The 25,494-nt window shown below is 40.4% G+C and overlaps 2 protein-coding genes across 5 annotated transcripts; one reads left to right on the forward strand and one right to left on the reverse strand.

Moving 5' to 3' along the window:
• The first annotated feature begins 1,465 nt into the window (after positions 1 to 1,465).
• LOC310759172 (UPF0669 protein C6orf120 homolog) lies at positions 1,466 to 5,184 on the forward strand. 3 transcript variants are annotated; one of them, XM_083606118.1, is made up of 2 exons: positions 1,466 to 1,772; positions 3,715 to 5,184. In XM_083606118.1, exons 1-2 carry the CDS (start codon positions 1,481 to 1,483, stop codon positions 4,278 to 4,280), a joined length of 858 nt encoding a protein of 285 aa, XP_083462244.1. In that variant the 5' UTR covers positions 1,466 to 1,480; the 3' UTR covers positions 4,281 to 5,184. The 3 variants fall into 3 exon arrangements, with proteins under 3 accessions (XP_083462244.1, XP_083462245.1, XP_083462246.1); XM_083606119.1 differs by having other exon boundaries at positions 1,640 to 1,744; XM_083606120.1 differs by lacking the exon at positions 1,466 to 1,772 and adding an exon at positions 2,112 to 2,220.
• PHF10 (PHD finger protein 10) lies at positions 5,153 to 24,285 on the reverse strand. Of its 2 annotated transcripts, none has more exons than XM_083606061.1 (12): positions 24,135 to 24,285; positions 21,836 to 21,942; positions 18,876 to 19,006; positions 17,732 to 17,809; positions 17,040 to 17,173; positions 16,771 to 16,920; positions 15,525 to 15,634; positions 13,874 to 14,024; positions 13,298 to 13,450; positions 7,055 to 7,163; positions 6,626 to 6,814; positions 5,153 to 5,372 (listed from the first exon to the last, which is right to left on the reverse strand). In XM_083606061.1, the coding sequence occupies exons 1-12, from the start codon at positions 24,201 to 24,203 to the stop codon at positions 5,287 to 5,289; spliced, it is 1,467 nt and encodes a 488-aa protein (XP_083462187.1). In that variant the 5' UTR covers positions 24,204 to 24,285; the 3' UTR covers positions 5,153 to 5,286. The 2 variants fall into 2 exon arrangements, with proteins under 2 accessions (XP_083462187.1, XP_083462186.1); XM_083606060.1 differs by having other exon boundaries at positions 17,732 to 17,815.
• Between the last annotated feature and the right edge of the window lie 1,209 nt (positions 24,286 to 25,494).

Here is a 25,494-nt window from a genome sequence, read left to right on the forward strand (position 1 = left end):
AAAACCTGTTTATTCACATTGGATTCCATTGGTTGGCTCAGGGCAACTACGTTTAGGATTACAGTATACATCCTATTGATTTCAATTAACTTGCATACTTTTAGTAACTGAGTGCAGCACTGCACTTTTAAGTCATGGAATCTAATACAAAGCAGCCCAAATGTTGTGTTTTTCATGTCTAAATTAATCTTCCAAATCTGATTCCCTACAAAAACAAAGGACCAACCTTTTCTAACAGAAACCATATATGCCAAGGAAAGAATATTCAAGTCTAATATTGTGACCATGAAATTAGAACAACATGTGGCTTCCCTCTTCCAATAATATGTACTGATTTAAAATTTATGGAAAGAGCCCATTCTAAATCAGTTCACTTCTAGCAGTACTTACATATTTGCAATTGCATGCATTTGCCCCCACTATAAGGGAGTGGAGTTGGGCACTGCAACTGCTAACCTATTTACCAAGGAATGAAAAAATGAGAACCAGATGAGGAGCACCCAAAATGGCTGGCAGGTAAAAGGTATTGCCAAGAACATTCCTGCCAGTGGTAGACTACAGTAACTCCAGAGACAAATGTTTTGAAAGCAGAGCTGGACCCTGGAACCTCTGTGGGCTCTTCTGTCATCTCATGATGGCTAGGAGCTGGCCTATTAACAGTCTTGCTTGCTCCCAAATAACCACTTAGCAGTCACAATCACTAAAGTGCTTTAATGCACTTATGTAGAAAGCAGATTGCACCATACTCTCTAGCAAAAGTTATCCCTAAGTCTTGCTGGGTCTCTTGTGACTTGCAGTCATCTGTCATCAAGGGTGCTCCATAGATGGAGATGCAGTGCAAATAAAAATATACCTGACATGGGGACATATTGAATATGGGTCTCTGGGTTGCAGTTATTTTTCATATTAAGGGATAGTTTTTTAATAAAATATTTTCTGTGCAACATTGTCAGTTTGAAGTCCCACTACTGAATCATGACATCCCTTGACGTTTTGGTTACTGCTTTTGGATAACTCCCAACTTTTTTTTCCATTGCTGGTAGTATGTGGGAAGACTTTTGTTTTCGTCTAAAAGCTTTTTATGCTCTTGTACCAGACGTGATGTATTTCGCTGGTCTTTTTCATCCTGGCCCAGGCCTGCTATTAGTTCTTGCTTTCTTTGCAACAGCAATGCGATTTCTCCGTTTGCGAAAAAATAAAGTAGCCAGCTAATGGCAGCAGCCCATGGTGCCAAGCACATCGCAAACAAATTACATGTATCTAAACGGGTTGCATTTGTATAAGGTATTTATTATGTAGTTTTACGTATAATTGTGGTAAACCGCTCTGATTTTCATTGTTACTAATAGCGGCGTATGAATACTTTTATAAATAAATAAAACACACAGCGCACGAGCTATTCTCAAGGTTTCACATATTTTTGAAAGAGTCCCGCACAGCTGAATCCACCCACGTTGCGACCCTTCGGGACCCGGTTGCCATGGCGACAGCAAGAGGCAACGTCGCTCCCCCTCCCCCGCCCCTCACTTGCCCCGCCTCACTTGCTAGCCTAGGCGAAACGAAAACCAGCAAGTCCAGAAACAGGCCGGGGAGTTTCCAGCCTCAAATCTCGCGGTGTTACAGCGCTGCGTGGGTCGCGCGCGCGCGCGGGCAGGCGGGCGGAGCTGCGCTCGAGACTCTGTCAGAGGCTCCGGCGGCCTCTTTGATGGTGGGCGAGCGGAGTGAGCTGGGGTGCGGCGCTAGGGTGAGCGCGGGCTCGGCGGCGGGCTCGGGTGGGGAGGTCGGCGGTGGGGAGGACGCTTCAGCAGTCGGTGGGCTTCCCCTTCCTCAGCTTGGCACTTTTTGCAACGGCGCCTGAGTGTAGGGGGCGGGGAAGCTTTTCGTTTTCTCTCCCCCCCCCGCTGCTTCTGGGGCAGCTAAAGGCCGGGGAAGAAGGGGGGGCTCTTCCTCCCGACCCCCTGAGAGATATGTGAGGGAGGCGGGGAGGGGGGGCAAAGTCTTCTCTCAAAAGTGAGCTCCACGTTCTCCCCGCCCCTTGAGATTCCCGCCCACAATGCCTTCTCTCTCTCTCTCTCTCGCCCCCCCCCCCAATTCCTTCTCGGAATCGGAAAGTTCGGGTAGATTGGTGTGCAGAGTTCCACAGGTGGGGTCGAAGCACCGCTGTCTCTGCTTCTCTTTCAAGACTAGGTGCAACTCTTTCCAGGGAAAGCGAGGCTGCTGGTGGGCGTCCCGGACTTCGCCCGTCTCGGGGAAGATTTGCACAGGTTGTCGTGCCCAAGTTGAAGGTGCCAAAACATGGATGCGGTGGGGCAGAGTTGCGGAGCTGCCAGTGACAACCGGTGTTGCCGCTTCTTCTCTGGACAGGGTTGGGGGGGTGACCTCGAGGGGCTCCTGTCCGGATAAGCGGCAGCAACATTGGTGTCAGAATGCATGTGCTGCTGTTGAAAAGCCATAATTGACTTGGGGCCCCAAAGATCTGAAGGAGTGCCTGCCAGCTCCCACATCGACCTGGCCAGGTGTAGCCTCCAGGTTGTGGAATAACTTCCTCACCAAGACAAAAAAAAATTTTCCCTTCCAGTAGCACCTTAAAGCACCTTCAGGTATCTGAAGAAGTGTGCATGCACACGACAGCTCATACCAAGAACTAACTTAGTTGGTCTTTAAGGTGCTACTGGAAGGAAAAAAAAAAATTTGTTTTGACTATGGCAGACCAACACGGCTACCTATCTGTAACTGATTCCTCACCAAGGTGTGTCTTGTGGCATCATTACATGCTTTGGGATTTTTGGTCAAGATGCACTTCTTTATCCAGGCCTTTTAGCCAAGTGGAGAACTTCCCACCTACTATGTTGCCGTCCTGTGCTGCTGTTTTGTTAACTGTGTTATTGGTTAGTTTTGTGGATTTATTGTATGACTTGGGGCGTTTTCATAAACTGCCTGGCTGGGACCTCGTGATGAAAGGCAATTTTGTCTCTTATTGAAGCTGTTGTATACTTGTAGTATTCTGGCCTGTGTCCTTATTTCCCAATTTTTGTGCTTCTCATAACATTGGCATGTATTTTTGCTATTCGGAATTTAATGGGTTTTAGCCTTTATGTAGGACTAGCCTATGACACCAATGCAAAACCTGATCAATATCTTGTGTAGTATTCTCTGCACTCATGGTAGCTTCAGAGTTAATGCAGAGGCTGCAAAATAGGGCTCTGGGGCAGCGCGGGGGGGGGGGGGGGAGAGAGACTAAGCCAGCCTAGAATCCAATGAATTCTGAACCACACCCACTGCCATTACTTTACAGTATCAGACCTGGTTGCTATGTGTGCTTCTGGTTGGCATAGCAGTGTTTTTCCTACCACCACCTCTCCATGTGTGGCAGGGCTTTGGATGAGGTGTTGATTGCACTGTGCTGGCTGGCTGCAGTTAAGATTGCTCACTGTGTTGTATTTAGTATATTTGCATTATGTGTGGCTTGGCTCTTTGTGCCATTTGGATTACCTTGTTAACTTTACCGACTGTCTTGCATTGGTGTACCTGTGCAAACTGTTATGTGAGAGTAGTAGTGATTGCTAAGAGAGCACAAATTATTACAGCTACTTACGACGAGACAGTATGTTGACTGTCTACAAATATTCATAGCTACTCTTGGAGAAACGGAATCTTATTATTTGACAGTATAATTTCAAGTGACAGAACAAGATTTTTCTATATCCAACACAGGTGTTATGGCAGTCTACTGCAAGAGGGTCCTAGTAATACTGCTTGCTTTTCAAGGACTTCTAATAGCGACTGCTTATAATGAGGAAGAAGACATACCTGAAGAATGGATTCTCCTTCATGTGGTTCAAGGTCAGATTGGTGCTGGAAACTACAGCTACTTAAGGTTAAATCACGAAGGGAAGATAGTGCTTCAGATGCAGAGTTTAAAAGGGGATGCAGACTTGTACGTATCTGATGTGACCCTTCACCCCAGTTTTGATGATTATGAATTGCAGTCAGTAACTTGTGGTCAAGATGTCGTTTATGTGCCAGCGCACTTCCGCCGTCCAGTGGGAATAGGGATTTATGGCCATCCCTCTCATCTGGAAAGTGAATTTGAAATGAAAGTGTACTATGATCAAACAGTTGTGGAATCTCCATTTGGTGGTGGCTCCTACAATCCAGAAGATACAGATTTGAACCAGAAGCAGTTTCATGCAAGAGAAGATGAGTCTCAGGATGAAGAATCAGTCTTCTGGACTATACTAATTGGAATATTAAAATTAATACTTGAAATTCTGTTTTAGATTCAGAGCTAGACAACAGGTCTTCACATGTGAACAATATAGACAACTGAATGAATGCTATTATGTGAGCATTAGTACTAACTGATACTTTCCTTGCCAGGGAGGGGGAAATAAAGCCATAACAATTTTTGTATTGTAAACTTTTCCCACAGGTACACTGCAACAGGCACAGTATTTGTATAAGTTTTCTCTTAACTGATCAGGGTCAAATATGAATATTACAGTTCACTGTGACTTTCAATAAAACTGATTTTCTATACAAAGATTTTAAGAATAGTAAAAAGACTAATTTCCATACAGTATTTCAGCACATTTCAATTATAAATACTTTAACCTCTTCTGTATGAATACACTAGGAGCAAATACCATTTTTAAATGCTAGCAGCTTTTGGAACATGAAAGCCATTTAACTAAGGCTGCTTTCATACGATATAACATCCTAAAAAAGAAAATATGAATTATCCTGATTTTCTTGTGGTTTGAAGGGAGACACATTGATTTAAGAGACATAATTTGGCATGACCAATATAAGGTCTACATGATTTCTTGCTGTAAACCTAAATTCATTATATCATATGAGATTTGTACCACTTGATGGATTTTTTTTTCTTGTCAGGCATTAGTACTCTGCTTAAAGGCAACTCCCATCAGAAAACAGTAATTGCCAACTAGTGATTCAGTCCTTTTCTTTGAGCTGGACAGAGAACACAATTGATTGCTATGCAATAAATAAAGTCTGTTGTGCAATGACTGCTATGCAGCAGCACTGTATCCATGAAACAATTGATAGATTTACAGAATTTCAACTGGGCACTTTCCCTTTGCATGGGATTTTCAAGCAAAGCTACTGGAATAGAATGTATCCTTCCCTGTCCTAAAATTAAAAACTTTATTTGGTGAAAAACATTTTGAGTGGTATTTTTCCTTATACAGAGTGGTAGGTAAATAGCACCAAGCTTAGCACTTGTTTTTGTGCAGTTATATATAAAGAGTGTAAATATTGATTTTAGCCTTCTTTGCTGTTCTTCCCTCTTCTTCCTCTGCCTCTGGGTATTGGAGGTTGTCTTTCGCAACAGTCACAAATCCAGCGACCTACAAAATTAGAGTTGTCAGTTAACAGTAGAGCAAACATCTGCTACTATAAAAACGTCACTCACTTCAAGTGCTTTTGGGGAGCAGAGTACGGAAGGACACAAATGTTAATAAGATTGCAATCATATGCCCACTTTCTTGGGACTGTGTCCCAATGAATGATGTGGGACTTGCTTTCAAGCAAACTTGCTTTTAATTTGGCTGTTATTTTTCAATTTCATGCAACTTAAATTTCAGGGACCTTGAAGATTTTTTCCTCCTTCCCCACAGGCAGGTAAACAGATGCAAAGGTGGGAAGAAACTGTGCTTGCTTCTCAATTCTTTATATAATATGCTGAAAGCTATTCAAGGTTGGATATACCGGTGACACTCAAGTCATGTGAATTGTTCAAGAAGTATGTGCTGAGCCTCTTCAGTTTGTTTACTTAAATGTCAGTGCATCACTTAATATTCATGCTCCAGCACTGAGAATGATTCCCTCTGAGATTCAAACAGCACACTATTGTTCATTTCCTTAAGTAAGCTTGAAAGTAGGGACAGCAGTACCCTACTTAATTATTTTCCCTAGGTAAATTTAGGTAGGTACTCATTCAGTGTGCTATAGGAAAAGAGCAAAATGGTGAGTGAGGCACAGTGGGATTGAGTTAGCTTTAATGTCCTTTGTCCAATGAAGAAAACAGTTTGTAAAGTATAATTACATGCCTGAATGGGTGTAACATCTGATGTTTGATAAAGAACCACCTACATTTTTCGCTAGCTTCAAAAACCGGTTTGATTTACGATGTGTTTCTGAAAAGCTTTCAGTGGCTTACAACACTGACCATTTCTACTTGATTAAAGTCACATAAACTTAAACTACACACTGGGTGTGGGATTGGAGGAGGGGGGAAGAGAAGATGTCAGTTCAATGAAACAACTGCACTGCCAAACCCATTGAGAATAATTTTCATCAGATGTCAGCTTCTCTCTAGTTAAGTTTCTGACATCCGACTTCCCATCTCCAATCTTTTTACTTCTTTAAATGTTTATTATCATACTATTAAATCCTGAATTGCAAACACTTTTTATGAACAAGAATTGAGAGAGTAAATGAAGTGTGAAAAAATAGCTGCCTCCAAGATTTCACTAAAATAGATACAAGTGACATACAAAATGTTGACATCTGAGCTTTCTGAAAGGAGTGAAGCAAGATTGTGCTTCATTAATATTGGATCTTGGTTCAATCTCTGAACAAGAGTAACTTATATAATTACCTGTTGGAATAGCACCAAGCCCCACACAAAACGTATGATAGCCACGGTCACACACATCACAGAACATCATTTCTTCCTCATGGTGAGGTTGCCCACATATAATGCATGTTTTACACTCCATACATTGCCAAGGGTAGGTCTTAATTATTGCAACAAGCTCTGCAGACATATCCAGACAGGATGGGTGGCCTAGATCAAAACCAGTATCGTTACTAGAATGGTCAAATGAAGCATCTTTAATGAGAATAACTAAAATGGTTTATTTCACAGAACATTTTGAGTTCATTTCAGCATGTCAGATATGCTAAATTAACTTTTTTAAAAAAATTGCAAAAGCATTAGTTTGATTCTGCATTGCAGGTTGTTCTTTAAAATGGGTCATCACTTTAAATATTTAGAGATTTATTCAAAGCAGATTCTGTTACTTACCACTGTTTTCACACTGGGAGCAGTGTATAAGTGCTTCAGCCTTCCCTTTCTTGTTGGACTCCTTACCCTTCAGACAAATTCCACATATAGCATTTGGAATGGCCTTTGGCTGGAAGGGTAGAAGAGGGCTATAAATTCATTCCAGAAGAATTGAGAACAGGTTTTTGTTTTGTTCTTAAAAAATGTACTTATTTTAACCTTTATAAATTAATGAACCTTGTGAGTGGTGTGGATCAAAAGGAATGATTAAAAATTGGCAAGCATTGATTATACTGGATACAGAAATGAACAAACTATTCAAAACATGTACATGTATAGTTTACAAAATGTCTCCCAGCCAAAGAAAGCATATGTAATTAAAACTCTTTCATTTAAAAATGTCAATCAAATGATCAAATTACACAATGAATATGAATTTTACAAAGAAAAATGTTGATAATTTCAAATAATATTACGGTTTGTCTATAGCCTGCACATGATGCATGAAAATCAGTAACGTGGGAACGTCTCTTGAAATGCAATTCATATTATTTGAACTATAAATATAAAATATATATGCTAAATCATATATGATGCTTTTTGCCTTCTACAAAGAGATTTGGCAAAACATTCTGAACTGAATTAATTAGCAGTTCATAGTGTTGTGTGTTGCCTTAATGCTAAAGTCTTGCAAAGAGCCACTGGCAACAATGTTACTAAGACCAGTGAGATGATTCACTATACAGTATAGAATAATTCATAGTAGTATAAAGGTGCTGTCTTAACATCAACTCAAACAATGACCCAGCCAGCCCAGTATTTTCGCTCCTGAAAGGCAGATCTTGAATCTAGAGACTTGAACTTCAGCAAAGCCACAGGCAGAAATGTTTCCCAGCACAGCTGAGTCTTGCTGATTGAAGCCTGCTAGGTTATCTCGTGTTTATCAGTTGAAGCCAATGCCGAAATGAAGCAAGCTGCAATTGGACACTTAGCTGTGGGCATGTGAAACAAAATCTGACCCCGTCGCTAGCAAATATAAGATCAGAAATAGAGAGCAGGTTTTAAATATATAGCCAACTTAGTCCCACAGACTGCAGCCGGTTTGGTTCGTCCCAACAACTGTCAGCACTTTCAATGTGCTAAACACTGTCCCCAGTTATTCTTTGTCGTTATGTGACAAAGAGATGGAACTCTAGCTCATACCACCCTTGAACAGGGTAGATACCGATTCTATCCCTTATGCAATTGAGTTTGCATACAGTATTAATTGTTGTCTACATACAAGGGCAGCTTCTGCTGGCATTAAGAGATACTGTATGTATCTGTACCTGAAACACCTTGTCATGTTACGCTAGCAGAATGGGAACCTCCAGGTGTGAACTTGCTTATTTGGTATAACTAGAAGTTTTTGCTTTGAAGAAGAACCATATTTGCTTAGCAAAACAAACACCAAAACATCTGAACATATCCCCAGCTTTGAAAGAGTGAGAAGTGTGAGCAGGTAGAACTTTGCAAAGCCAATAAGGAAAGGAGGAGGAGCTTTAAACAAATTAATGTGGAATGGTCTCTCATGCTAGTTTTCTAAACATTCAGACAATGAAATGTTAACAGCTACCCTTGCTAAATACACATCCCTGTCAGTAATGTTTTGGTTCTGCTGAGAGAAGCAGCATAGATTTGAGATGTTCTGATTGCTGTTAAGTAATGAAAAGTACTGGTTTATAAAAACTTTGCTTATCAAATGCAGAAAACTACAGTGGTACCTCGGGTTACATACGCTTCAGGTTACAGACGCTTCAGGTTACAGACTCCGCTAACCCAGAAATAGTACCTCGGGTTAAGAACTTTGCTTCATGATGAGAACAGAAATTGTGCTCCGGCAGTGCAGCAGCAGCGGGAAGCCCCATCAGCTAAAGTGGTGCTTCAGGTTAAGAACAGTTTCAGGTTAAGAATGGACCTCCGGAACGAATTAAGTACTTAACCCGAGGTACACTGTAGGTTCTTTAGAACTTACTGTATAAGCAAAATAAAAGTGAGAAATCAAACCTTAACACTGATTTTTTTAAAATTTTAACCCAGTATTTCCTAATAATTTCTAAACCGCAGAGAAGTACATTCTAATAAGCCTTAGTCTGATTTCCTAGAATATTTGAATATCTAAATTAAACTAGGGCTTCAGAGCACTTTAACTTGCCTGGCCTCCAGAGGCTTGTTTAAATACCCACAAGGCATTTATAAACAGCTTGTTTTCCAAAAGATGACAGAAGCATTCATGAATAATTTTTTGCTTATTTATTTTTTAAAAAAGCATAGTCCACCTGTTTTATACATAAATATAATTGAATGATAAAAGGAGACTAACATTCACAAATGTCTCTACAAAATAATAAATACCACGAAAGAGAAAACATACATATAAAAAATTTCTATTACCTATTCTACTCCTACTTTTATACCTTTTTATACCCTGCGCCTACCAACAAAATATTAAACCTCATTCCTGCAGTGATCTCCCTCTTGTATTGCTACATTCTATGAGTAATGTTTGTGTTTTAAGTTATATCAATATAAAACAAAACAGCAAGTGCACTTCTCTAATTCTCTTTACCGTATGTATATTCTACTGATGTGGTACACAGTAGCAACCTCTCTTTCAGTCACCCAAAGCAGAACAACCTTTGAGTCACTAGATCTGTGCTGTGGTATGTGCAGTTAATACTATGATACTTAAATGCGAAAACACTGGTGAAGGTGCAGTTATTAATAACGTTTCCCCCTAGTCCTAGTTCCACAAAACTAGGAGTGAAATAGTCACAGCGTACTAGTTAAAGACCCTCCAAAGACATTGGAGTGTTCCCCTATCAAAATGAAATAGAAGGGAAAGCCTGTTCACATTTCAAAGCAATTTTAAGTGAAAACAGAAAAATAAAAATGGCTTTGCGGGAACATTGGAAAACACTGTTTGACATATTGTTCTCCTAATCATATTCAACTTGACAAAAGAGGTGAGGGGGGGGGGGGAAGAGTTCCTGGCTTGCTGCTCCCAAAATTGGTTTTATGACAAAGGCTGCAATCCAGACACAAGCTGATTAAATCCAATTGAAAACACTGGCCAGGTTCATATGTAGCATCCCTGGTCCAGGGTTTAATTCAACTAAATCTTACTCAGAGTAGACTCATTGAAATGAATGAACATGACAAGATTAGGTCCATTAATTTCAAAAGGTTGCTCTGAGTAAAACTTAGTTGACTATCACCCCTTGGGATTATATCTGACCTAGTCATACTAGGAATGGATCCACAGAAATAAATTAAGTGCATTTATTTCAATGCTTTGCAGATTCCATGAAGATTTCCTGGTGGGTTAAACTACAGTTTCCAGGTTTGGCAGATGACGGATGGGGAAGTTGGAGAGCTCAAACTCTTCGCTTGCTCCCACTCTAAAACCATGGTTTCTTGGACCAGAAATGTTACACTTGAACAAGACCAATGGAATTTCAGCAGCTAAACTGTAGCTAAATCAAAAATAGTTTACAAGCACACCATCTTTCCGAAAATTACTTTGCCAGAAAATAAGTTCTTCCTGTTTTCATAGCAACGGAATGTAAATTGAAAAATTCTGGGATGGGGGAAAGGGCAAGTCAGTCTCTTGCGACATGCTCAACTTAACATATGTGCAAATCTCCCTTATTCTGAGAAAAGAATACTGCATGTGCAATTATAACAGCCAGTCCTTCATCAATTGCAGTAAAAATTAATGGCTATATAGGAATGGTATATCATGAGGAGGAAAAAATGTTTCAATAGTTTAAAAATAGTAAAAGTTAAACAGAAGTTAAAAGGAGAAAAACTCTTAACATTTGCTTTCTGTGGCATAACAACAGTATGCCTGGATATTGTAAATCTTCTTAAGCTTGAATTTTAGTTTTAGAGTGAATATTGTAATTTAAAGACTGATAAAGGATGATAAATGGATAGTGCATGTTGCATAATAAAATCATTATATATTCCTGGGACATTAGTTGAAGTCCCATTTTCAGCACATAATGTATAAAAGAAATACCTGTTATAGATAGTTCTCTATCTATCTGTCATGTTTTAATAAGCTCCATAAAATCTATCATGTGTTTAAAATCATCCTGGCCTTACATTCGGGGAAGTGTAAGTTATAGTGAGAATAGCCACAAATTGTGGGGGAGGGTGGGTGGGTTGTTGGCATCGTTGTTTTTTCAAAGTAGTTTGTGCTGTCTTCTTGGGGCCCAATGCACCAGGGAAGACTCCAACAGCAGCACCATTGAAATGAATGGCAGCAGCGAGAGCACAATAAGCATTCACGACAGGAGATCTTGCATAGAGCTTTCCTGTGATTCATCTAGACTTACTAGAATATGCTTTTGAGCCGGTGACCAGCAATCACCAGGATCCATTTTTGAATCCAAGTACTGAAAAAAGATAGTTGCATCTTTAGCGGTCACAAGCCTCGCCAATCACTTCTTTATGCTATCCCTTCACAATGAAAGACTAGCCAAACATTTGCTGAACCTTATGGACTTTGTTCACATAATACTTAAAGTTCAAAAATGCTACTAAGCCTTTCAAGCTTCATCTTTGGATTTCATAAAATTACATTACTGGCATGAGTTTAAGTCTGCAATAAAGTAAACATTTTGCAATGTAAATATGTAAAAATAGACATGTTCTGCAAAAGTTTAAATCTCTTATTTGCATCATGTAAAATTATTCCTGAAATGAGATATAGATGACATATAACATTTCTGTAATATAGTCTAAAAGTATGCATTTATCCTGTTGAAACAGTATTCCTGCAAGTCTTTTCCAACAGAAGCTGCGCAATGCAAACTGGAAAGTGAACGGTTTGATGGGGGGGGGGGGAATAAGCAATTAAAATAAATGATGCAGTTTGGTAACAGTTTGCAGAACTTTAAAATTAGGTTACTTGTGCTACACAACTTCTCAGGCTAGACATTGTTTAGCAATCATGCTGGCAACTCAGAATTACCATCCTTAACGTTCTTCCTGTACCCTTTCCAATCCACATGCCTTATCTTCTTACAACTATAGTATAAAGCAAATATCCCCTTGGTTTCAATGGAAACCAAATAGCTTGCTTCTTATTTTCCTTAACACTAAACAGGAATTTCCCCTGAAATATGAAAAATACTTTTAATCCTAAACTGAAATCCATCCGTTGATAATTACAAAATTGGATGCAATCATCACTGTTCAAACATGACAAGTTTAAGATAAGGTTCTGAGATTCTGGACCTGTTCAGATACTACCGCTTCCCCACTCACCTCTCTGTGCAATGATATCACAGGCAATCTCAGGATCACATACTTTCTCTCTACCCCCCCGCCCAATAATTGAACACACAATGTGACCGCAGCAGGAGATCCCATTTTTTAGTCCACAATCTCCCCTACCCTATGATACAGAACCATTTTCTAAATTACAGAGTTGGATATCTATATACTGGCAAGGTTAGGGAGATGCTCACATTCAAATGTGGAGACCTTCAAGTTTAGTCATTATTCACACAATTAGGAGAACGGGCATGGAGGAAGCATGTGAGTCCCAAGAACAGCTCCTGACCCTCACTGCCCATAGAGGTAGGGTGAAAACGTATTGTCTAAATGGTTTCTTACAAGGTTAGCGGAATATTTTCCCCTGCAAACAACAGTGCAGTGCTGCTCAAATCAAAGCTAGGTTCCCAGCATCCTACATTCTAGGGAAATGTTAAGATTACTATTACCAAATCACTTTCTAAAACAGTTAAAATGCTTTTGACCTGTAAAGAGTTAAGAAAATATATGTGCAAAGTTTTTGCAACATTTTTACAGTCCAGTCCACACGTGAGCAAGGTATTTTAATTCAACCCCAACGGGATATTTGATATGTAACCATCTACCTTATAATGACAATAAAAGAACAGAAGACCCCACCACCACCCTGCAAAACGAGAAGGGAAACTTCCTTTATAATGGGGTTTCATGCTGCAGTTGCTTAGGAACCAATTTAAGTATAGAAAATAGAAGCCACTCCACAGCCAGGGTAACAAACAGTAAGGCCCCAAGTAAAATAAAGCAACAGGAAGTAAAGAAGCGAACAGGAATGCATAACAGGAGAGCAGCTAGCCAAGTATAGTAAGCAGAAGTTCCATATTTTTGAAAAAACAAAGTTAAATGTTTCAGGGAGAGAGGCTGGTCAGTAAAGAAGCTGAGTCAGGGGCTTTTTTCTTCTACCTTGTACCCAGGAACTGACTTGGATACAGATCGTTTGGAACCCTCTTTTCTTGGTGTAGAGTTTTTCTCTCTTGTTTTTTGTCTTCCCTGAATAGGTTCCTCCTGGTTTTCGGGGGGACATTCACCTTCAGACACATTGCCAGATGAGTTGTCCTATAACAAAAGCACCATCGTTTTGTTGGTTTGCTTGGAGTGGACAAAGGAAAAAATGATCTCTTTCTAAACGTCAAACTTCGCTTTCTTTACTCTGAAGAATAGGGCACTTATTCACCACAGAGGTACCCAATGAAATAACTAATAGCCTGGCCCTTCAATCCAGCGCTCTGTTGATGGAGTGCTAGGGATCACATTTAACAAGTCTTAAGAATGGCACAAGGTTAATTGATTGGACCTCAACCAGAAACAACAATAGGTATATAGACAAGAATACAATTCAAAAATATCTCTAGTGCTTTATTTTTACAAAACACTTGGATAATAATAGGGTATTTTTTCTCTGTATTTTTGAAGTTTCTGTAAATCTATCTAGCTATATATGAAAGCATACATACATAGGCAAACACTACTTTAACTCACCGAATTGCCTTTGATTTTCCTCTTTTCATCACCACGCTCTTCTGCATCATCAGAATCCCCATCACTATCCAGTGCAGGCAGCTCTGGATCTAAGGGAGGCTCATAAAGAGCTGTATTTAGTGGCAAATATCGAAGCTCATCTGGAGAGTATCTGAAGTGAAGACGTAATTATTTTCAGTACCATTTATATAGATATTTTGATACACTATGTATACACTATGTGTGGCAATAAGGGATAATACAAACAGGTTGGACTTCAAAAACTACTTTTCAGTGATTCAACTAAGATGAATAAATTTGTATCTGAAAGGTAACAATAAAACAATTTTATATACAGTTCGATTTCATGCATATGCAAAATTGCCACATAGTCAAAAGCTGCTACCTGGAAGTGGGGGAGCCCCCACACGGAGGACCTCCCTGTGTCTCCACTGCCAGAGGAGGAAGGATGTGAAATGAGGAAGCAGTGAAGGCACACGGGGGAAGAAGAAATCTGGCTCCCTTGGTGGCAAGATAAGCAGGGAAGTGGTAGAGGCAGAAAAAGGAAGAAGAAACCTGGTTTCCTCCACTGCAGAAGGGAGAAGAAAAGCAGACAGGGAGAGAGGCAGGCAGAAGCTGCAGCTTTATCTCAGATCCACTTCATCCCAGCATTTTTATTCTGCCTACATCTCTCTGTCCACCTCTGCTCCATTCCACAACCAAGGGAACCATGGTTTCTTCTTCCTCCATCTGCTTCCCTGCTCATCTTTCAGGTGTCTTCCGCAGGGCCTGTAAGATAGAGTTGTTCCGCCTGGCCTTTGGCTTAGAATCAGTTTGATTCTCTCCCCCTCTCTTTTTCCTTTCTCCTTCTGTGAAGAGGCTGCATCCTAATGTTTTAATGTTGTATTTCAATCTTGTTTTTTAAATTGTATTTTAATCAAATTGTTTTTATTATTGGTTGTTAGCTGCCCTGGTTGTCTAGGCTGGGGAGGGCGGGGTATAAATATTATTATTATTATTATTATTATTATTATTATTATTATTATTATTATTACTCTGCCTCTGTCAGCATCTCTGTCCCTTCTACCTTAGTCTCTCCCCCTCCTGCACTGCAACCATTCCCAGGATGGCTACCATGTGTATAACAGAATACATGCAAGTAAAATGTGTGAAAGCACTGTATATAAAGGGATAAGTTCTGAAGACCCTACGTACTGTACACCATTGCCATGCTATTTGGAGTGACACAGGAATGTTTTCTTATTTGCTAAAAGCCTGATCCTCTGAATCCAATCTAAAGTACATGCTGAACAAGGCAATTCTTATATTTTGTTATTCTATATTTATATAGAGGGGTAACTAAGCCAGGTTTGCCAAACTTGCCCTTTAAAAGTATGTCATTCCCTTATATATATTTGGGTTTTTTATTTCCACAAGCTACATTTTCCTAAAGCAATAAAGAATTAGTGCTTGTTTGCTTTTCCCACCACTTTCACAAGAACTTTTCTTTTTGTATTGTGACTTTTAGATTACAAGCCTAAAGGCAGGGACTGTTTCATTACTGATATTTGCAAGCTGCTCCCCATTGGCTGAACAGCATGGTAAAATGCTTTCAAGAGATAAAACAATCAGATTCATCAGAACAAATGTATTTCATTATTTTTACAATTACCTTTTATAGTACTCCTGAAACTGGCCTGGTATGAGAGACACGGGATAAGGACTAACCTTTGTCCTTTCTGTAGGTAAGATTTTATATTTTCCTTGAGGCACCTGGATAACCTGGATTGTTAACAGAAAAAATAAGGAGCTCATTTCCTACATTTAATGAATTGACTTGCTTTTCCAAATGATCATTTAGCTAGGTTCATTGGAAGTATGAAATTTCTGTTGCCAACTCGCCCTCATGCATAATGCATCGTTAATCCATTCCGATAGATTGAATAAAATTACCAGATCTTCTATACCCCAAGGAGTGGATCACATCCCAAGGAGTGGATCATGCAGCTACTGATTAAAAATTCTGTACAGACAGTGAGGCATTAGTATTGCGTGCACCCCCAGGTACATGTTAAATAATGTGACCTAGGCTGCATGTATGTACATATATTTATGTGTTTTCTGGTTCACAATGGTATGGCATATGCATATTGTATAGGAATATCTGTAGTGTGACCCTCCATTCCACATCCCAGAATTTTGCTGTGTAATTGCATCAATCAGCCTAAGAGGGGCTTAGGGCAAGCAGATCCATACTCCTAATCGCTTTACACTGTGGCTGAGGGGCAGGGAGAGGGGAAAGAACATGATCCAAGTTCCCCACTCTGTGTACAGAATTAAGGCTCAAGAAACACACCTGAAGTGGCAGTTTTCCTATGTGCTCCCATGTTTAAAATAAAATTCCTTATCTTTTCCATCAGAACGGAATACAAAATAAAACATAAAGAATGAATATTGCTAAAATGCATTCGTGATCTGAAACGCTGATTATTCCATTTTCATATTTCTTTTTATAAACGAAAAGGGAGCAATTGTACTGAAGTGAAGCACTATAGGGATGGCAAAACCTTGTTGTGCATCTCAAAGTAAAAGAGGGTGAGCTCACAGTGATTTCAGTCTGGAGGAATTCAAAACCCAATCAAAATAATGTTTCACTGTTGTAAACCAGTGGTGACTACTGGGCTACTCCAGAGGGCAGTGGCAAGATCTGAGAAAGGCAGTTCCCTGCTCAACCAAGAAAAAACTGGATAGATAACTTCCAGCTGTATTCTCTCTCCTGAGAAATATCTACTGAGGTTTAAATAAAATGCTATATTTTCCAACACCTCCCCCCTCCCCTTCCACTAATCTGGCATCTTTACTATAGGTAACAAGAAGCTACCTATAGTCATTTGAGCAAAAAAGTTAAGCCATCCTACATGTGTCTGTAAATCAAAATAGGCCCTTCTTTCTTCCATCCGTTCCCGGTTTAAGTTGCTGTTGAACTCGGCGGCTTTCTTGGCAGCTTTCTTAATGTATTCTGGAACTTTGCTTGCTTCAACTTTCTGTGTGTTCTGCTGTTGCATTTGCTGAAACAGGTTTTTTTCCCATTAGTTCACAAGCTGCAGAAGCTATCTATCCCAAAAGACATTTAATACGTTCCAAGATTGTAAACATCTACACAAATAAATATGGAGACAGAACTTACAGAATACTCTTTATAATGATCGGTTATTCGTTGGCGCTCTTTTTCCTGAAGTATGACAGAGTACTCAGCATGTTTCGCCGGGTATTCTTTAATCATCAGATCAATTACTTCATCACTGCGTAAGGCTGTGAGACCTAGGTTACATCAAAAAGTCACTTGTGCAATTTCATTACAAAATAAGAGACAAAATTAAGGGCTTTGGGGGTTTTAGTTCTTTTTAAAGATTTGTAGCCATCCTAACTTAGAGCATCAGTGCAGTGCAAAGTGTGTGTGACAATTGCACAATGATTCACCCCACAGAACTTTGGAATCAAGTTCTGACATCTCTTGCTCCAACTGCTGTATTGTTTTATTGTCTATTTTAATTATGGATTTTTACATTTTATATAAGTGTAACTGATTTTTATATTTTGTAAACTGCTTTGTAAACTACTGGTCTTAAGCAGTTACATAAATTAATAAATAAACATAATCATAAGGCTGAGCTAAACGTATTACATATTTTCACAGTTTATTCCCAATCCACTTTAAGGAGCAATGAAGTAATAATCTTTTGAATAACAGTTTCCACACCTTCACAAGTTTATTGTTAAAAAAGTAAAAACTGAATAATCTCTCCTACATTTTACTCTCTTGGAAATGTTTACATACTTCATTTTTTTAAAAGGAAAAAATGCCCTTTTTGTCCTTACCTAAGGTACACTGTGTTTCTGTAATGACATTTAACTCTCTGAGGTAGAGTTTCTCTTTGTGAGATAGATCTCGTCTTTCTAAATCTCCAGGAAAAGGGAGGAAAAGTAGTAAAAAAGAAAGTGTAAAGGATTTTTGCAACCTCTCCAAAAGCACAAAATAAATATAGCTGTGTTGTAGTTAAATTTCACTCAAGTACTTATAATAGAAAGTTACTGCTTCTGTCACAGGAAACAATAACAAGATAACCCATGCAGGGAATATTATGCTTTTTGTTGGGCCGGGGGAAGGGAAGTCACTACTGCTTTCCCTAGCCCACCTTTTCACCAAGTCAAAAACAGGGGTAAGTCTACTTATACACCAAAAAATGAGAATGTGCTGTAAAAAGCCCCCTGCTCAAATTAAAGGTAGCTACAGGCATTCAAACAAGTTGCAACAGAAGAGATGTAAGTGACTTGCCCATTCATCTGTTGTGCTTTTTCTGCAAAGTATGAAGCATGGACTCATACATCATTTATGCAGCAAAATGCACAGGTTCCAAGAATATGTGGTGCTCCCACATCTGATCATAAAGTAGCTGTGCAATTCCACAATTGCACAGGAAGTACAATCACTTTTGCTTCCTTTGTTGCCGCTTATCCTTCATGCTCAGTCATGTTGAGAGGAATGTCCTCAATATTCCCTTACTGACACAGAGGGAACCTGAGGTTGAATGACAGTAACTGGCTCAAGGCTACCAGCAACAATCTGCGGAAACCAAACAACTGAAATGTTCATTACTGTGGATAACAAATAAAATATTATCTCAATTCTTTTCTTATTAAAGGGTTTAAAAAATGAACAGAATTGCTTAAAAGCCTCATCTTTTCAAAGTACCCCAAGTCAGGCACTCAAAACAACAGACAAAAATCACAAAAATAACATTTTAAAATGTAAAACATGTTTTCATAGATATCAATGAAAAAAGAGACAAAAACCAAATGTGCCATTCTCATATAATACATTCCCAAAGGAAGCTGAGGAATTCTGTAGTCAAGAGCAAAATAATAGGAGCCTCAATAGTCCTAGATGAAAACACATTCATACATCGTCATGGATGCACATTTGATTTGTAACACTTCACATAAGGATTTCTAACATTAATACCTGGATATTTTCGCTTAAAGGAGGTCACGCCCAAGTATTCACTGACTTGCTCTTGAAGCATATAGTATTCTCCAGTTTCATCAGGTGGCCATTTGTACTCTATCAGGTTTTCAGCTGGAAAGTAGCTAAAGCTAAACACATAAAGATCAAGCTTGAAACAATCAGTGTTTAATTAATTAATTAATTACTTCTTAAATTTATAATAATTTAATTATACGTCCTTCACCCATAGATCTCAGAGCAGTTCACAACATAAAACTACAAGATAAAAATGAAATACATAATGAAAACAAGAACAAAAAAAACAAGCAAACCAATAACCCTGCAGTCCATCGTCCATCATTGTATCCCACATACCATTTCACTTGCTCCATAGAAGGATTATTTGTTTGTTTATTTAAATTGTTAACCACCTGGACACGCTTCAGGTGGAATTTTTATTTTTAGAATATAAATTTTAAAAACTGCCCTTTATTTCATGGACTATGTTCCAACTGTTAGATGTTAAAATGCCCTGTTTGCGGGTTAGTAATGGTGTCCTATAATATGCTGCTGCTTTTTATAAAAAAAAAACCCCAAATTTCGACTTTCTAGGTAGAGTGAGGCAGCTAAATAATAAGAGGCACAGTTCCAGTGTACCTTTTTGAGAAAGAAAAGTACTTACAATCTATTTTCAAATTCATATAGTGACCATCTCTGACTGCATGAGTACAAAATTTCAGAGCTCTAGTTCATGGGGAGTTACCCTAACAAGCTTGAGGGTAAGCAAGTGAGGGTAAGACATATATTTCCTATCTCTATTTATTTTATTTTTTTTATGTAATATTTATTAAAAGTTTTTTAAAATTATACAAAAGAAAAAACAAAAGAAATAGACAAAACAGAAAAATAGAAAGAAAAAATACACCCATCATTCTCAAATTTTTAACTTTCATTACCTTCTTTCTTTGACCTCCTCCTCCTCCCCTTTCTTGTATCCTGGTTAATAATTATCACAGCAAATCCTTTCCATAGTTCACAATATTTTGTCCTTACATTATCTTACATTATCTTAATCTATTTTCATCTTGTCTTATAGCAAACCTTAAAACTTAAATCTTATTTTTACCAACTTCTCATAACCATATCATTAACCTAATTCTTTAAACATTTTTACTAGAACCAAGTAGTTCCATTTCAACATTTTTCTAACATTCATCAATTATTTTAAAACAGTCCTAATGACAAAAGAAAAAAAAAAGTAAAACAATCCAATCTTCATCCAGCGTCCCTTCCTCCTGGTCCCGGATTTTGTCAGTCCTTTTTGTCTCATTAATCTAGCGCATTAACCTGGTATCCTTATGTCCGAGGCCCTCAAGTCTCTTCCATGTCCCCTCCGCGACTCTTCTTCATATTTTCCTTTCACTCGTGGGAACTCCAGCTTAGTAATGTTTTTGACCCTTTTCAGCAGATCAGCCCCATTTCCATTGTCCAGACTAAACTCCATGTGATGTTTAAACACCTGTTTCAGATTCCCTCCAAAATTAAGAGCCCCCACAGCTCCAAACATCTGACGGCCCATTACCAGACTCAGAAAGTCCAAATATCCCTGCATGGGAGGGTCAGTCCAACCCCCCATTTCCAAACCAAACCAAACTTTATCTTTCCAAATCTGGTTTTTTCCAAATTCATTTATCAAATCCAAAGGCTCATAATCCTGCAGGGCCGCAACTCCCTCCATTTCTGGCACCCAGGATTCAGCAATATCCTCTTCTCTCATCTGTGCTGTCATAGCACACTCCTGTTTTAGTTCCTGGGTAGGCTCCATGTAGTTTCATACTGCCTGTTCAAAATTTCTGGCCGCATTAGTCATCAAATCCGTCTTCTGGCTTAGCTGGTCCAATAGGGCATTTATTTTACAGAAAGCACCCAACCGAGCTTCTGAAACCATTGTCCTACAAGGTCACAAGTCCTTTCCCATGATTGTAATCTGTAACAGCTGCAAGCTCCTGAATTTGGTTACAATTTCACAGTCTCCCTCTAGGGGGAAAACTTCTGTTTCTTCTTTCTTTTAAGAGCAATAGCAACAAAGTTTCTTTTTAAAGATATTCAGTCAATATTTGTTCCTTTGAAATGCGAAAGGAAACAATGGAATCCCTATGTTACTTTTCTTTTAGCTGTCTGTCAAAAACATTTGTCTCTGGTCAATGAGCTTCAAACATCAGTCCTGACACTCCGCTCCAGGATCAGGACGGTGGAAAGTTACTTTACTTTAAAATCACTTCTGCAGGTTTAAACAGTCCAAAAAGAGATTCCCCTTCTTCTCCTGCTACCGAAGGGGGGTTCCACGATTTTAAATGATGAAAGTCAATCCTTTAAAAGTAATTTTCTAAGCTCTAGTTTACGTTGTCTTTGCTTTATTCTGACTACAAAGAAACGGAAGGCTGACTTCCTGTTTAGACCTTCCCGTTTCAGTACCAAATTGAAGTAAATTTTGAGTCCAATTCCTCTCTACTGGCCAGTCCTTATTTAAAATCCAATTGTTCGAGTTTTAAGTACTCACGGGTGATTCTTTAGATGCCAAATTGTCCCAGGAAAAAGGCAGCGCTCTCCGGCAACGGCTATGCGGCTTCGCTCCACGGAAAAAGCAGTAGACTCACAGCACCGCGCCACATCCCCCTCTTCGCTTCGGAGCCCGTTAATGGGTTCCTTTGCGGGTTGGGGGGGCGCTAAAGGTGCCCGCCGAGTCCCATGGTCACAGGCTTCATCCGCCTGTGATTTTTTAAAGGTTCCTCACTTCGCCGTAGCGGAAACGACCCGTTTCGCGCGGAGCTGGTCCCTCCAGTTCAGAGGGAGTCAGCCATTGCCGATGGTGCCACCCCGGAAGTCCTTTCCTATCTCTATTTAAACGATCTGGAATATATTGGGAAAGGTTACATACCGTATGCATCTAGAGAAGAAAAAAACAGAATGCATAATACCTAAGGTCTTGACTTGAAGTTTCACAACTTCGTGAGCTGTCCCCTGAGCCCATGCGTCGTCTTTTTGATGGTTGGCTGCCATCGTTTGAATTCTCTTCTGTATCATCCTACATAAAGAACAAAGCGACAAATGTGGAAAAGCAGAGCTCCCAGGACTTACAACACATACTCATCAGAGACCTAGAATATAATTATTCTGGATTTTAAGACCCTAAATCAAGACTGAGGAACGACCTGCCCATGGCATAAATCCCCATCCAGTCTGCATCCTCACATCAGCCTCAACCCCTCCTCCCTGGCCCACATCAGTGGGTGTCTCTTGATGCTTCCTCTCCCTTTTTTCTGACAGAAATGTTCAGGAAGCAAGCTCACCTGAGAACTGCCACTTCATGGCCCTGAGCAATTTGAAGCAGCAGTTCCTGAAGCTGGGATGGTGGAGAGAGACAGGGTGGCCCTACCCACTACCAGAAAATGGTTTCCAGCAGATTACCACCACCCCGCCCTTGAAACGAAGCCCTTGGCAAGAAGAGAAAAAAGTTTCCTGGCTTCTGCTTTAAATAGTTTAGGATCTGACTATTTGTTTTATTTATTTACTGCATTTGTAAAGCCATAACAGACGCTCTCTAGCTAGCTCACAAAGACGAAACCAAAGATTAAAGTACAGTACAAAACTATTAAAATTGTAATAAATTAAACAACTGAAACACAATTTTAAAAGTTCAGAATTCAGTTTTGAAATGCTCTCCAACTCCAACAATTTATATGTTATTTGTATTCCAATTTGTATTCTATGGAATTACAATCACTGCAAGAAACAGAAAAATCATTATGTGGCCTGCCAAGCCCAGCAGCAATTTTCAAGTTGTCTGTAGGGAAAGAAGTTTGGAAACCACTGTTCAAGAATCTGTGATAATATAACAAGGTATGCTGGGGTAAGAGGGACTTCTTGGATTAAATGCATTTTATGGGATTAGACTACAGCATACATCACTGACAGTGTGAGATATAATTATTTGCAGAAGCTGAAAATACGCTGAAAGTATCATGCTGCCCCCAAAGGGAATGCTATATGATATTTCAGTAAGACTAAAATCCTAAATATACAAGCTGGAAAAGAATCTCATCAGTGGGACTTACTTCCAGTAAACAGGTTTGCAGAGGTAGATAACCATATGGGAAAGATAGCATCAAGAGAATCTACTATGTATATGAAAGTGAATTACCAACAGTAGAGAGACCAAGAAACAAAACTCAGGATAGGGCTATGCAGATGAACAGGCAGGTTGGGTGCTTAAAGTGGGGAGGAGGGGTTACCACCAGAAGCAAATTTATCTGCCACCCCATGGTGTCCCCCCAAAGACCCTTTAGTTTCTCCTAAGTGAAGACGGCCATTCACTCCTGTAGGGGAAAATAAAGCACTGCATTTGTGATACTGTTGCAGTGAAGGCAAAACCTATTTTGACACTGCTGCCGGGGAATCCTAACAGGAATCCCACAGAAGGATCCTATGGTGGAGGGAACGCTATGCCACTGCCGTAGATCCTTTGCAATATATGTCCACTTTTTCACACACACATACACAACTTCTTCCATGGGAACATTTGCGAGCGAAATGTAAATGTCATGGAGGGGTTGTAACGTGGATAGACCAAGGGTGGGCAGGGCACTTGTGGCCCTCCAGGTGTTGTTGGGACTCCGGCTTCCATTAGCCCCAGCCAGCTTGGCCAATGGTCAGGAATGATGGGAGCCCAACGCCATTCGGAGGATCGCAAGTTCCCCATCCCTAGTGATGTAGTCATACGCGCAGCATCAACTCTTAGTCCCAGCAGCAGTACAGCCTATAGGCTCACGATGAGGATGATGAAGGAACCTCGCCAGAAACCGAGCAGCTTCAGATCCAATGCGATCCTGGATACAAGAACCACTGGATTCCCCTCCGCGGGGGCGAAATAAACACAAAGCGAAGGAGACAGCCAAGCGGCAACTTCAAGGAAAGCGCTCCTGCCCATCAGCCTTGGAGGGGGAGGCTGGGGGCGCAGAGGCTTTTGGGAGACTCGTCTCCAAGGCAACGGCGGGGGCGGAGGCTCCTTTCGTTTCCTCAGGGATGAGCCCGGGGCCGGGGAGGCGGCCGAGGCAACAGGGCCGCTCGGTTGGTCCCTGCCGAGAGTCCTTCACAACCTGCCGTTTCTCGCCGGAGTTCGCCCGTTATTTATTTATTTATACTCCCGCCCCGGCAGGCCGAGTCGCCTGAGAGAGGACGGCCGCCTCCTCCTCCTCCTGCTATTGCTGCCCCGCTCACCTTGAGAGACTGGGCTCCAGGCGTGGCCGGGTCGCTGTCACACACCCGCGGGGACAGGACGGCCGCCATCACCAACACCGCCGCCGGCCACGGACGGACTGGCGCGGCTAGAGAGGCTCTTTGTCCCCGCCCCGCCCCTCCGGTTTTTTTCCTGGAGTCCTGCCGCTCCGAAAGACAGCGCCACCTGCCCGCCTGGAGATGGTAGCGCAGCCGCCGTCGTGACATCAGCCTCACCCCCGTTCTCTTGGCTCTTGGGGGCGGAGCCTGTGAAGCAGATGCGCTCCCTTCGCCGCCTCTGCCGTGGGTTATTGGACCAGGGCCCAGAGTTGAATCGTAGAATCACAGAATTGTAAAGTTGGAAGGGAGCCAGAGGGTCATCTAGTCCAACCCCATAGTTAGGATCTCCCTCGTCCCAATGTTGGCATTGATTTTTATTTCACTGCTCCCTTAGCACTTACAACCCTTTTCTCCAAACTGTTATTGATGTTATTAGTTTGGATCAAGAAATACATGTGTACAAGCCTGGCTTGCTATGGCCCAGTTCTGGCGTGGGGGTTCCCTCCTTCCCTTTCTCACACCTCCCACCCAGCCACGACCCCCACCATCTGGAAGGGGCCCCCAACTTTTGGGGGAGCTTTTTCTGGAGGACTGGCCAGGGGAGAGAAGGCGGTGCAGGGAATTCTATTTCGACAGCCCCTCATTTCTCAGGAACCTACTTATTTTATGTTGTTATATTGGACAGGTGGCAAAAATTGGCCCTTATATCCCAGCTCAATGACAGAGATTTGCAGGAGGTATGCTGTTTTTTGTCACCAGAGTGGATGAGACACTCATGGTATCGACACAAAATTAAGCATTTACTGCGGCCGGTCCTACAACATGGAATGCCCTCCCCATGGAAAATCTTATGCTCATATTTCTAGAGACTATTTCTAGGGTCACTAGGTATTTTGATGTGGTTAGACAGGTCCTTAGGATTTTATATTTGCTGTATATAATTTAGATGTATATAAGCATTTGTATAAATATATTTTTAAAATGGCATATTCCTATGCATAACTCTTGACATACTTCCATGTTACTTTGTTGCAGCAAAAGCAACAAAAAGTATTGTGGCACCTTAAAAACTATGAAATGTTTTCTAGCATAAGCCTAGAAAGCAATATTAGTTAAATATGTGACTGATTTGGCACCAGTTCAGACTCCTTGTCTACTATAGTGGTTTGCACCGTATGGGTGCATGGGATAGTTACAGTACAGCCATTTCTCACGGCAAAGTGCACAATAAAGCAAATGAAGAACATAAATAGGTTTTCTTTTAATCAAAAAATGTATACAAACTATGCAAAAGAGGAGTCAG

The sequence above is a fragment of the Podarcis filfolensis genome (genome assembly GCF_964270895.1).
Source record: "Podarcis filfolensis genome assembly, chromosome: 3".
NCBI lineage: Eukaryota > Metazoa > Chordata > Lepidosauria > Squamata > Lacertidae > Podarcis > Podarcis filfolensis.

What these genes read in the sequence shown, in the direction of transcription:
- LOC310759172 (XM_083606118.1), top strand. Translation starts at nt 1,481, where the DNA reads ATGGCGACAGCAAGAGGCAACGTCGCTCCCCCTCCCCCGCCCCTCACT. An exon ending in GGGCTCGGCGGCGGGCTCGG is followed by an intron (nt 1,773 to 3,714) that starts GTGGGGAGGTCG and finishes TATCCAACACAG; the next exon opens with GTGTTATGGCAGTCTACTGC.
- PHF10 (XM_083606060.1), bottom strand. Translation starts at nt 24,203, where the DNA reads ATGGCGGCCGTCCTGTCCCCGCGGGTGTGTGACAGCGACCCGGCCACG. An exon ending in AGTCAGTTCCTGGGTACAAG is followed by an intron (nt 7,164 to 13,297) that starts GTAGAAGAAAAA and finishes CTACCCTTCCAG; the next exon opens with CCAAAGGCCATTCCAAATGC. An exon ending in GCTTGGTGCTATTCCAACAG is followed by an intron (nt 5,373 to 6,625) that starts GTAATTATATAA and finishes CTAATTTTGTAG; the next exon opens with GTCGCTGGATTTGTGACTGT.